The 13,347-nt window shown below is 43.7% G+C and overlaps 1 protein-coding gene across 2 annotated transcripts in view; it reads left to right on the top strand.

Moving 5' to 3' along the window:
- The first annotated feature begins 2,958 nt into the window (after window positions 1-2,958).
- PDIA5 (protein disulfide isomerase family A member 5) overlaps window positions 2,959-13,347 on the top strand; it is a 100,312-nt gene continuing 89,923 nt past the window's right edge. The window contains exon 1 of one of the 2 annotated variants that reach the window (XR_009727957.1): window positions 2,959-3,094. Coding sequence is in view for 1 of the 2 variants with exons in the window: in XM_061370063.1 (XP_061226047.1) it covers window positions 12,946-12,954 (9 nt within the window). In the remaining variant the exon portion in view is untranslated. Of the gene's footprint in view, window positions 3,095-12,930; window positions 12,955-13,347 lie in introns of those variants that run through there. The other variant, XM_061370063.1, reaches the window with a different exon arrangement.

Below are 13,347 nucleotides of genomic sequence, written 5' to 3'. Positions count from 1 at the left end.
TTTCTGATCTATAATCCAAATGCAGTAATTCTTTCTTGCTTCTCAGTGATTAATTAATGAATGCTCTTCCAGTATTTTGTGGTGCCATGTACAAATACTACAATTACAGAGAATCAAGGAGCATATGATATTAATGCCAAACAGATACAGGGTAGAACTTGGGATGCTGGAAAGTGGCACACTCAGATACAGCTGTAATGAGTTCATTAGTAATGCACGACTGGATTGATTAAGTAGTTGCCACTATGCAGAGCCTTGTCTAGAGCTGATATTGATATACTATTTTGACCCGAGACAGATGCTCAATGATCTTGTCTCTTAAGTTTTGGCAGTGCCTGTCATGTCAACACAAATTATTGAGCCGTAAGAAAGAAGCTGTAGTTGCCACACAGATACCCTTTTTATATTCTTCCATATATAAGAACTGCAGCTTCCCAAACTGGATTTTTTATATAACCTTTATGAAGCACAGTTTGAAATAGCTTGTCTTCTTTTTTAATTCCTTCCTGAGAATGTTTCCTCTAGCTATCATGATAAAAATGTACTCCTGTGACAAAACCACCATGTTCCAGGATTTTATCTTTCCCACCACAATGGCAGCACATCCTGTATGGTGATGATACAGCACAGAAATTTCACCACATTGAGGTTATTTTTTCATTGCCTGATACTGGTAACTGGGATGTGAAGCATCAGGAGATATAACAGTTTCTACACAAAAGAGTCACAGCAGGATTCGAACACTCTGGATATCCAGCTGAGATTAGGGGCCTGGATGAGTCAGGGTAGTTAATTGTGTGCGGAAGCTGAAAGGCTTCCGCACACAACTATCTGAAGGTGAGCAGCATCTAGAAGAGGTTACTTACTCCTGCAGGTCTTGACAGGTTATTTCAAATGGGCTTTGGCTGGGGATCTGTAACCTTTTGCTAGCAGGCTGGTTATTACCAATTGGGAAACTGGCACCAAGGGTAGTTGTGGCCAGTACAGTGCACCCCTCCATCTATTCCAGTGCAGGTGAGGAGAAACAGTGCAGGTAGCATATACTTCAGGGGTATAGGTATTTGACACAGAGGATGTTTTGGTTTGGGTCCTTCCACTGAAGGGTGAAAAGATTTTTAATTTTCCCTTCCCTACATCTCTCTCTGGCTGTGAGTCCTTCTTCGTCTCAAACTCCTTCTGGTGGCTCCAGTGCTGCGCCTCATGTGGACATCCACTGGCACTTTAGAATGAGCTAAGGATTGCTAACCCCATTTAAAGGCAGGCTAACTGAAGCTGCCTCCGAATGGGAAGTGAGGCATAGCACTGGGAAATGATTTGCTGAAGGTTATCCAGCTGTGACTGAGAAAAGTGCACTCTGGTTCTGCTGCAAAAGATGCCACAAAAGTGTAAATGTTAATCATAATAACTTTCTCTAGGAGCGTTTCTGCTTTGCAAAATTACATCTCCACCAGGGGACTTGTTAATGTCAACGGCATTCAGTTTTCATGATCACTGCTTGAAGTGATCAGTCAGCTGTATGGATCTACAAATTGCTCCCTTGCAGCCAGCCTCTTAGCCTAATGCTCAGGTGACAGTCAGACATAAGGATCAGACTTGAAAAGGCGTCTTTGATTTTCCTTTGATGTTTCTGAGCCAAGGAAGAATTTCACATGGCCACTGGGCAGTAGGTGAAGATCACTTCGGTTTGTGGGAAGCCAATTATGACGTGGCTGACCTGCTTTGACCTTAAGATTAGGGTCAGGACATCTGGGCTGCCCTCGTGAGGCAGAAGCTCAGACCGGTTTGTTCATCTGGATGCAGCAATCATTCCAATAGTGTGATTATAATGGAGGCTGCACAAATTGATCCTGGGCAGACTCAGTGTATTTATTTGCTTGCACTTTGGCATCATTGCCAACAGTTGTGAGGATAAAGCAGGGCTCTCCTTTAGGATTTAATGATAACAACCGGGAACAATTTACAAGGAGAACAGGTCCTAATTTCTAAGCCTCTCACCCAGTTAGCTTTCTCCCCCCTTTCGTTTTGTTCCCTTATTCACCTCCCCCAGCATAAAAAGGATGTGGACCTGTTACAGAGAGTTCAGAGGAGAACCATGCTGATAAGCAGGATGCGGGAGCACCTCTCCTATGAAGACAGGCTAAGAGAGTTAGGCATGTTCAGCCTTGCAAAAAGAAAAGGTTTCTGGGAGACCTTAGAGAAGCCTTTCAATACTTAAAGGGGGCCTACAAGAAATCTGGAGAGGGACTTTTTACAAGGGCATATAGTGACAGGACAAGGGAAAATGGCTTTAAACTGAAAGAGAGTAGATTTAGGTTAGACATAAGGAGTAAGTTCTTTACTGTGAGGATGGTGAGGCAGTGGCACAGGTTGCCCAGAAAAGGTGCAGCTGCTCCATCCCTGTTAAGCGTTGAAGGCCAAGTTGGACAGGGCTTTGAGCAATCTGGTCTAGTGGAAGGAGTCCCTGCCTACGGCAGGTGATTGGAACTAGATGATCTTAAAAGGTCCCTTCCAACCCAAGCCATTCTATGATTCTTACTCCAGATCTAAGACCAACAGAAGCTTTAAAGACCCTGACAAAAAGCATTGGGAAGGAGGCTATCTGCTCTCTAGAGTGAGGTACATATTGGAAAGATGGTTGAGGCACAAAAACTAATCCCTGAGGGGAGGCCAGCGGGGCTCTGGAGAGGAGCTGGAACTTTTTACTTTCTACTGTCTGTTGAAGCAAATTGGAAGGAAATGGCTTTTCAACTGTCATTGCTGGCGGCAATCTGGGCGGAGAGGGATGTCGGGTGGCTTTGAGGTTTCTGCTGCCCTGCGCCGCAGTACGCACAAGCTCGGGTGCGAACACTCATCCTCCTAGCCCTACCTTGCCTTGCCTTGCCTTGGGGCGAACTACAAGCCCCGTCATGCCGTCGCGCAGGAGGGCGGTAGCGGCGGAGCGCGCTTGCGCCGCCAGACGTGGCAGCACCCGCAGCGGCGGTGGCGGGTCCGACGCGGGTCCGGCGCTGCGGCGATGGCTGTGCCCGGGCAGGGCGCGGGGGCTGCGCGGCGCCGCGAGCGGCTCCTGCTGCCGCTGCTGCTGCTCGGCCTGGCGGTGAGTGGCTGCGGCGGCGGCCGCGCCCTGGGGCGGCGGGGACGGGCGCGGGGTGTCCCTTTCCCGGGGCGGGGGAGCGCGGCGCGGCCGGCGGAGTTGGGCGAAAGTTGGGAGCGGGACGGGCCCTTCGGGCTGGGCGCTGCGGCTGTCCCTGCCGTCCGCACCCACTGCAGCGCCGGGCGGGCTCGGCTCCGCACGGCACGGCATGGTTGGGCTCCGGCAGCACCCCTCTTGGGTGTTTCCCCAGCCATCAGCCCGTGTGCTGCTTTCCTGCCTCCTTCCCTCTGTCTGCTTCTCAAAATCACCCAGAGAAAACCCGCCCCGGCGGGCGGCGTTGTCTCCTCGAGTGGCTGCGAGCTGCAGCTCCCGCCTCGGCCCCGGCGGCTCCGACCGACGGACGCCTCGTTCCTAAGTTTCGTGTGAGATGGGGTTCCCCTCGGCGTGGCTCTGCTGAGCAGCGCTGACCCGCTTGGCTTTGTGCACCTGTGCGCGGGCACGGCCGCCCGTGGGCAGTGCCTACCGGGGCGTCCCTCCAGTTTGGCGTGCTGTGTCTTTGTGCATTCCGGAGGATCTGGGTATGTTTCATTGAAATTACACGAAGTGAAGCACTCCTCGCCTCAAGGAGGCTGTGAGCCTTACAGAAATATTTAAAAATCTTATTTTCCCTTTTTTTTTTTTTTTTTTTTTTACTCCACAGAATTTAGCATTAGAAGCTCAAAAGATTGACCAAGGCATGCTTTAAAGCATGCTTTATTTACTTACTGCCATGAACTACAGTTCTTCCTTCTGCCTGGACAAATAGAGTAAATAATTAATGAAAATCTATCTTAATGTTTTTGTGCACGTGTGATGATCTGAAATGTATTTGGAAATGTGTGATCTAAGTGTGCTCATCTAATTCATACAAATCAGGTGTGGAGTTCTTAATTGCCCTACTCTGCTCCTGTGCTAATGTTAGAATTTTCATTATGGGACAGACAGAAAGCATTGGTCCTGTCTGATGAAGCCCTTTGCCCCTGACAGGGCCTAGCCATTGCCTGGGAAAGAAAAAAAAATGCTGTGCAGCCCTCGTGATTTTTTAGTCCTAAGCTTGGTCTAGAAGTGCAGTCCTCTGCTATCTGCAATTTATTTATGGTTTTCTACTGAAACAAGTCAGGCTGAACTCTTCCTAAAAAGAAAAAAAGAGGTCTTACTGTGGTTTTTGTTTTTATCCCTATGGCTCATCTTTAATACATGCTGTATTTAGCAATACTTGTGGTAGTGTATTCTTGGGACTGAGTATACACTGTGGACTAAGTGTAGTTACAGTGGACTGAATTTTCACTTCATTTAAAATAACTAAACACATGAAGTTATTTGTGGTGTTTCCTTCTATATCCACTGTGACTGTCAGACCTTATCTCACTGTAACATTCATTTTATGTTAATGTCAGTATTTTGCTATGATTTCTTTTGGTAGACTAGAATATTTTTTTCTTCCATCTTTCTTCATGTGAATCTCTTGTTTCCAACTATTCTAGTTGCCCATCTTTGGACCTTTTGTGTTGCAGAGCTGGTATATTTCAGATGAGCAGAGTGGGCCTGCTGTTGTCAGTAAAATTATATGAAGCTATTATAATTTATTGACATTATTGTCTTACTGTTCTTAATGTGCCCCAGTATTTTATTTGCTCTGTGATGCTGCACGCTGAGCAGATGTCTTCATTGAGCTGTTGATTCAGCTAATTCTTTCCCCTTTGCTGTGTACAAGTAGTTTAAATTATTTCTTCCAATTTGCATTATCTTGCACTTGAAGGTGCGATTTTTCATCTTGAAATATGTAGCTCAAGTATGCCAGGATTCAAAAACTAGCCTACAGCTGTGACACTGTAAAACCTGCTTTTATTTTATTGAGTCAGTGTTTGCAAAGTTGGCGAGCCTGTTAAATCAGGACATTCTCAGTGTGTAAAGTTAATGCTCAGTGTGTAAGGTAATGCCAGCTGCTTGCTAGGACAGAGGTTAATGAGAACATTGTCTTTCCTTCCAACCTGTCCTTTTTTATGTACCCAAAAGAGACTTCTTTTCTTTCTGTTTTTTTTTTTTTCCTGAAGTGCTGAGTGCTGACAGTGCACCTGAGGCAGCAGCTAGTGGTGTGCATGCTTGATGCTCCTGAAAAATAGGGCTCATTTTTAAAGTAGGACCCAATATTGGAGGTGGCTTCTGAGAAGTGAAATCCGTATCTCTATAAGGCTTCCTGCATTTGTAAGAGGAAAACTTCAAAGCTGGATGAAGAAAACACTTCATTATCTTCTAATAGAAGATGTTGTTATCTTCTGTATTACTATGAATGTTACATGCACGTGAGGAAGATGCTGCAGTGATCTCTGCTTGCTGTAAAGTTTCATTTCTGGAATGAGTTGAAGTCATAGGGAAGCTGTGGTTTAACTTTAGAGACACTTCCCTCTTTGGTGTGTCAAGTGGTTAACTATATTTCACTTTCGAAGGACTGAATTTACTGTTAAAGGCAATGGGAAGGAGTTTCACACAGAGCTGGATTTGCATTTCTTCTGATGTGCTGGGTACTGTCCGTTTCCTAGCAGAGCCCAGCCACTGCTCCCAGCAGGATTTCACATCTGGGATCCATTTGCTTTGCAAACACTGACGAATGTTATCTCAGGCCAACATGGCAAAGGTCAGTTCATCTTTTGAGTGTTTGCTCAATGACAGAGAAAGTGAGTCAATATTGAGTCTGACATACAGCCACTGGGAAACAGACTTTTTGACCTGGTGCCATTCAGACCAGTGCCTTCAAAGAAAGGCTTGAAAGGAACACTTGAGGCTTCCACCTCAAGTCCCAGTAGTGTCACAGGAATGCACCAGTGAGCACTGACACGGAGCTGTGAATCCAGGCATGTGGGGAGAGCTTGGATGTGGCTCACTGTGTTGTAGGTAGCCCTGCAGCGGGCAGCACTGGCTTTGCCTCTGGTGAGTTTGCAGGCAGGGTTCAAGCGCTGCTCCTCTGCAGCGCGATTTCTTGGGGTGGCATTTGGGCTTGAATTCGGGAGTGCCTCTTCCTATCAAGCTACTGTTTGTACTACAGGAGCTGCTTTGGAAAGTGTTTTGCTGCAGTCAGAGGAAGGGTATTGCAGAGGCAAATCTCTTACTTGCTGTCCCCTGCATCCCATTCCTACTTTGTCCATTTTCTCTTCAAAATACAGATTTGTAAAAATTGTGACGTGGGCTATGCTCTGTCTCTTCGGATGCCCTTTCCAAATTAAACCTTGGCTTTTAAGACGGTTTTGTTACTCAACTCAGTACCTTATGGAGATGGAGTGATGTTTTGAATCGTTTGCTTTGGTGCCAAGGTGCCCATTTATTTCACAGAGCCTGGAATGTTGCCACAAGTGTGGTGTGGTCATCAGAAATGGTGTTTGTGTGTTCTGAGCAATTGGTGATGGTAGAGGTGCTTGTTCTGTTCTTGACCATTTCTTCTGCTTTTTGGTGAGACAGTTCCTTAAGTTCCTTCATTTCAATAAAATAGAGATGAGACCCACCTTTCTTCAGAGTTGTGTTTGGAGGTCTGTGAACATAAAAACATCAGTCCAATTTACAACCAGAATCACAAAGTAGCATTGCCTTAAATTTCTTGATGTGGACAGAGTCACTTTAGAAGTAAGTTATGGTTTACCTTGATCCTACCACCATTTCAAGGATGTGAATGGCAAAAAATTGTGATAGTAAAGCAGGTCTTAAGTTTTGGCACTTTGCTAACTGTGAGTAGCTGGTAGCATTGAAAGACAATGCTGTGATTTGTGTGCTAGCAGAACAGAAGTGATCTCATCTGTGGCTGCCTTGATGATGTCCTGTCTGATGTCTTTGGGTCTGTAGTCCTGTACCATATATGCTGGTTGACTGCACATGGACTCTTGCTTTCCCCCTCCTCTCTTTTCAGGGGATGGCACACCATGAATGTGTGTTGGTGTGCTGCCCTAGCATCAGCTGCATGCTGGCTTGCTCTGATGCTGCCTCCCTTTTGCCTGTTCAGGTTGCTTCCTTCCTGTGTGAATCTTACTCCAACTATTTAAATTAAGCTTTGCCTCCTATCACCTGCAGAAAACTGTAAGGATTAATTAGTTAATTTTTGTGCAATGCTTTGAAGATAACAAGTGCCATATAAAGTGCTAAGGATTTTCAGGTGTCATTTTTCACCGTCTCTTCTTTATAAGTCCCATTAATAGTTTTTTTTGTCTTTTTATAGCATCTCCTGCATGCTTCTTGAGTAGGTGATAGTTCTTTAAACTTCTTCAAAACCCAGTTCTTAGTGGGGGATTATGTGGTGTATGCTTTGCTTATGCTTTTGAAGTCATCCAGGTATGTTAGTTGAGAATTGATATCTGAAATATTTCATCAACAGCTTGTTTAATATATATTGCACCAATGCCTGGCTTCAAGAGAGAACAAGCTTAACATTCATAGTAAGGAGAAAGTTCTTTGTCAGCATTAGTAATTGACCCTATCATAGTCAGTTGTTAATTAGTAAATTGTTGCACAGGTTTTCTTTCACGAAGCATTTGAAAACCCAGTACAATTAATTGGCTACAGAGCCTTTAAGAACAACCCTTAGTATAGACTGTTATACCTGTAGCTTGTGTTCCTTAAAAAACAGTGTTTAAGAACAATATGAACAGTAGAGTCTAGTCAAATTTTGACGTCTCCATGGTATTTTTTGCTATCTTCTATATTTGGAAAGTGAGCATAGCAAGCACTGCGTTAAGTGGAATGCCTTATTTGTAGCGTTCTTCAGTCTAAGATAATACCAAGACACTCCGCGGTAGGATTTTAATTTGCCTTCCTTTGTGAACAGAAGAAGATATGACACTTACCTCTTGCAGATGTGACCCACCACAATAAAATGTCAGCAGTACTTCCTTCCCCTTCCCTTTTGAATGGCTTGAGTTGAGAATTAATTGATCTGAATTATATACAGTGTAAGAATGCAGTTCCATGGACCTCATGAGGAATGGAGAAAACTCAAGATGTGTCTAGTGGAAGTGTCTGCAAAAGTAAATCTGTAAGGCAAAGCCATGATTTTCTACTGCTGTCAGTTTTCTGGTACAGTAGTTGTTGCTTTTCAGGTGTCTCTGCAGGAGCACTACTCACCTGGCCATCCCATGCTGCTGTAAGCACAGGAGTCACCACTCCACAGTGACCCTATAGATCCTTTCAAATCGATCGCAGATAATGTGCTGCAGCCTCTGTGCTGGGGGCCCTGAGCAGATTGCAGTTTGGGAACCCCTGCAGATGTGGTTGGGAGAAGATGATTCTGTGCTCTCAGTAGGATTGCAGGAGCTACTTCAGTTGTAGCTTGAAAATTTGAGACCCAAGTGCTACCTTTACGCTTCCTTCTCTCATTGAAATAAATTCTTGGCAGGCTTCCTTGAGGTACATTTGGGTAACAGAAGTAACCTGTCTCCCCTCATCTGATTTGATTAAAATGTTTCTACAGCTATTTTGGGTATTAATCATGAATGAAAACAGGGGACTGTCCTACTTATCACTATCCACCTTAGAAGGCATTTGTTACAAATGGCTCAGTGATCAAAGCAGCACAACCCTGAATGTAAATAGCAGCAGAGGGGAGGGCTTGTGAATGAAAAGCGAGCAATTATTTCACAAGGTCAAGCGCTGTTTGTGTGATGAACAAGGAAGATAAAACATCTGCAGTCAAACTGTGATTCTTGTAAACAAGGGGGCTTTGGATTTGAACATACTGTATTTTTAAGTGAGAACAAATGGGGGAAAGGGATCTGCACATTTGCGCTTGCCTGGAGATGACTTAGACCTGGCATTTTCGGTATGTGCACACTGTCTGCACCACAGGACCTGGCAGTGCCACTGGCTGATCTGCAGGTTTACAAACCTCCATCAGTGCAGCAAAGAGATGTTGCTTCAAATCCACCTTCTGAAGTTAAGTGCATGCTCCACCACAGGGTTAATTTTGGGAACTTGAGTAGAAAAGGGAAGGTGAGATCTGGTCTTGTTCTTGGGATTTCTTGCCTGTTCCCTCTCCCCTGCCCCCCATTTTAATGTAAGAGACCTCTTTTTAAAATGTGAACTACTCCCCTCCTGAAGAAATTAATTATGAAATTAAATGCAGTCATCTCCATTACTGCTTGGTATTTTGAGGCAGGTTTGCTCTTCAGCTAACTTCCCATAAAATGTCTTGTCAGACACAATCTGTTTCATATGTACAGGGTCGCTCATTGATCATATTTATAGTGGGTTGAATGCTGTTGTCCCAAAATGAGAATGACATCAGTGGGTGGTTAAGCTAGGACACAAATCAATGTCTTGCTGAAAAATGGGCTTTTGAAATTGTGGTCGGGTGTAAGACTGTATCCTTGCCAAGCAGCAGTTGTGCTAGAATTCGTTGTTCGCGTCAGCCCCAGCTATTCTTGAAGAAGTGTGCAAAATGTCTGCCTAATTATACATGTAAGTCTTCGTGTGTGCATAAAAAATGTATGTTGACATATAGATTCAGGCATCTAAGCACTGTTTCAGCCACGTGTCCATTTCCATTTTTTTTAATGCATAACTTGTGTCCAGGGAAATATATTTTATATGCTCTTGAGCTGGAAATAGGAGAAATAGGAAATAGTTTTTCTGTTCAGTGCATTTTGATAGTTCCCCCTTATTTAATTTTGATTTGTATTTTTTTCTTTTTAAGCTATGTGTTTTCATTGCCTTTGATTTAAAATAAATAAATAATTCTCCACACATGCTGCTTATCCTTAGCAAAAGACCATGCTGTCATGAAGCTTTTGTGGGGAGCAACTCATAAATTGAACTGGGTTCTGTGAGAACAGCAGTTAAGCATTTATCACGTTTAATTTGAATAATAAATGTAAAATATGAAAATACATGCATGTGGCTTCTTGAAAGATATTCCTGTTTTTCATTCTGAAATGAGATTCAGAAAATAGTAAAATCTTGAGAAATAAACTCTGCTCTCTCAGATACTTGATGATTTTGAGAAAACGCGGCCTGCGGGGTGACCACATTTTTCAATAGTGTCAGTACTGGAAGTATAATTAGCAAATAGTTATTTGCCTGTAACTCCGTCTGGGTTTCTGAGAGCTCAGATGTTTCTTGGGTACCAGTTCTAAGGGAGTGGGCTTGTGGAGTGTGTCACTGCTCTTTAACACTTTTGTATGTTAAAGATCCTTGGAGCTCTGCAAGGAATTGCTGGAAAGTGGGGAAGAGAAAGGAAAATTAAACCTTTCTGACTGATCACATTTCTTCCACCTAGCTTGCAAGGTTATATATTTAAATACATCCTTTGATTTAAAGAGCAGAAGCAGAGCTAGAGAACATGCGGTTTCCTACCTTGTACTTGAGTAACAGTGACTGTCAGCAGTTTCGAATTGACTGTCTTGAGGGTTTGGGCTCACTTGTGTTTTACTTGAGAATCCTTCATGCATCTAGATCAGACGCTACAATCACATGACTGATGTGCGACCTACGCCATAAAAAATTCTGTGAAAATAAATTCAGATTGAGATCTTGAGCTGCGGAAAATCTGCAGACTAGAAGTGCTACCAGATTTGCATTTCGTAGTCTGCCACTTGTAGTCTGCCTTTTTCCGAAGGTCTTCGCCAAAGTTTCCTGTGTCTGAGAGCACCAGGTGATTCTTATGTTGGTTCCAGCTCACTGAGCCAGCCATGGATGAAGACCCGTTGTGCTGGGCACCATACATACACAGCCTGCAATAAAATAGACCTTCCCTCAGTTTTACTGAACTTTCTGGTCGGAATAACTGTCACATGGCAGGAGGGGCACAGATGTTGCATGTGTTGGTCCTAATGCCTTCTAAGTTTAACAGGTACCAAGGTAGGCGGCTTCTTCAGAAAAATGTTTGGAGTATTTCTTGACTTTTCAGCAGTGGTTGTGAATAGATTTTAAAGCTTCGGCATGCTCAAGTGACAAGAGAGTTTAGCCTGTTTCTTATTTATAGCGTTCCATATGTGTGAATGTAGCACTTCCTGATGCATATGAAAAGAGGCTTCCTGCCCAGGAGGGACTGTCACCTTTCTTGACCTCTTCTTTTTTTAATATGAGCTTATCTCCTCTTCTGCCCTGGATTTAAACAAGAAGCAGCCTGCTTGATTGGCCAGTGCCTCGCTGATGAGCTCTCCTGTAAAATGTCTGGAATAAATCTACCTGAGTCATATCTCACAATTAAAGTCATATAGCACAGTACATGCAAATGAGCCTCATCTTTGCTGCCACTATGCCTGTGGGCTGTGCAGAAATATGAGCCTGGTTTTCCATGAAGAAGAGCGTGTAACTGTTTTCATAGGATTCTCTTTCCCCATCCCCTTAATTTCATGCTGTTGCCAGAACTGTAGCTGCTGGCACAGTCATCATAGCATTGTCTCTAGTGCAGGGCAAAGCAGCCCCATGGCTGGGACTGGCATTGGGTGAAAATGACTGCTTGCCATCACTTGCCTTCAGTGCAGCTGGTAGCAAAGATAGAGGTTCTTTGAGAGGTTTAAGGGTAAATCGGCCTCTCATTTGTTCCTGGGTAGGGTCTTCGTTAATTTCAGCAGGAAAAAGCTGGAGAGAGTGAAATTATTTAGTTCTTACCAGTTGGAAACATCATGTAGCATAAATGCACGTTGGGAGGTGGTGAACGTTTCTGCTCAGCTGATAATCTACCAGTACTGCTACGGCTGCCTTAGATGTGCAGGCAGGGTGTTTCTGTCTAACTCAATGCTTTCAGCTTGGACCTTTAGGGTGTTACAACCAGAAAAGGCTGCAACATTAATCTTAATTAAAGGGAGGTGATGATTTATTCAGCAGGGCTGACTGGTGCACTTGTATGCACAATGCCTTTCCCAGTGGGTTTTGGTTTAAACCGTAGGATCAAAGGGAGCTGCTGTAGTAAAACAGCAGGAAAATGAGTAACATGTATTGATTTGATACCTGGGAAGGAATTGGACAAAGTAGCAGTGGTTATATGCAATGTGATGTGCCTCTCCCTCCAAACACCTGCTCTTCCACCAGCACAGTGAGTTTTCTTTAGTGGCAATACTGACAAGCCAGTAGTTAAAGCTGTCACCATTTCCAGAATCCAATTTTTCAAGAGGTTTATAGCTCTGCCATTATAAAGAGGAAAAAGGGGGGGGGGGGAGGAGAGGGAGGAAAATTCACTGAAAATGGCTAAGCAGCCTTTCTATCTGGAAATGGCATGAAGTACATGTACTTCAGAGCTATCAGTATTTTAAGCAATATTCATAATGCCATTTGGTGTCAGGTTGAAAGTGGCCTTTGTGGCATTTTTAGTCCAATTATTTATTTTTGCCAGTGATTTCGTAGACTGGAATATCTTTAATTGAGTCCAGTTTTCTAAACTAAAGAAGTAACCTATAATTTCATTTTCCCCATCTGTGTTCAACCTTAGTTTCAGAATAGTTTTAGTCTTTTGTAACTTGAGACATAAATAAGCCTTTAAGACACTTGGAGGGTTACAAAAAGTTGAGGTGAAGGGAAATGTTTTGGAAAAAAAAAAAAAAAAAGAGCAAACCCCCAAAACCCAGGTTTAAAGAGATCTGCTCATAAGTCAGTGTTAGATTAATCCTTCCTCTGCCAGCTTCTGATTGCGTTGAGTGTTGAGCAGGAATTTGCATGTCTGTGTCACCTCACTTAGCACAACTGTATTCGTCTACTTTGATTGGCAACACTGTGTATTCATCTCAGGAAATACATGAATGATTCACATACATCAGCCTGAAGTAGGAAGGCTGAGCTGTGGACACCTGGATTTAGAAGAGTGCAAGTCTGTTGGTTGAATTAAAGCATCAAGGACATTTATGCTGAAGGTAGGGACTGACTTGCAAATGTGCTTTTTCCCTTCTCACAGTTAGACCATCTGGTCAGCGGGGCTCAGCGGTGAGAATCCTGCCTGCAGAGTGGGATAATTTCTTCATTCTGTGCCTGTGCAGCCTGTCATGCTTTTATATTTGATGTTATAGGTGTATCTTGTAGCAACTTTAAATTCCTGAACATGTCCTGGGGTTGTTTTGAGGATGACCTCTGTTTCAGCTCAGCTTCTTCCTTTACCTCATGTGTCCCAAAACTCCCTTTCCCTTTTCCACATGTAAAAACTCGTAGCACTTACGAAGTATATTTTGGAAGTGCAGGTTTTCTTTCTGTGTTTGCAGATAGCTGAATTTGTAATGACGTGTAGTGCCTGGGGCTGCATGTTCTGACTT

Source organism: Neopsephotus bourkii, unplaced genomic scaffold (assembly GCF_033783945.1).
Source record: "Neopsephotus bourkii isolate Nb327-2 ecotype Australia unplaced genomic scaffold, CSIRO-AGI_Nbou_v1 NB_1526, whole genome shotgun sequence".
In the NCBI taxonomy this organism is placed as follows: Eukaryota; Metazoa; Chordata; class Aves; order Psittaciformes; family Psittacidae; genus Neopsephotus; species Neopsephotus bourkii.
This window is presented reverse-complemented; position numbering and strand designations above follow the sequence as displayed.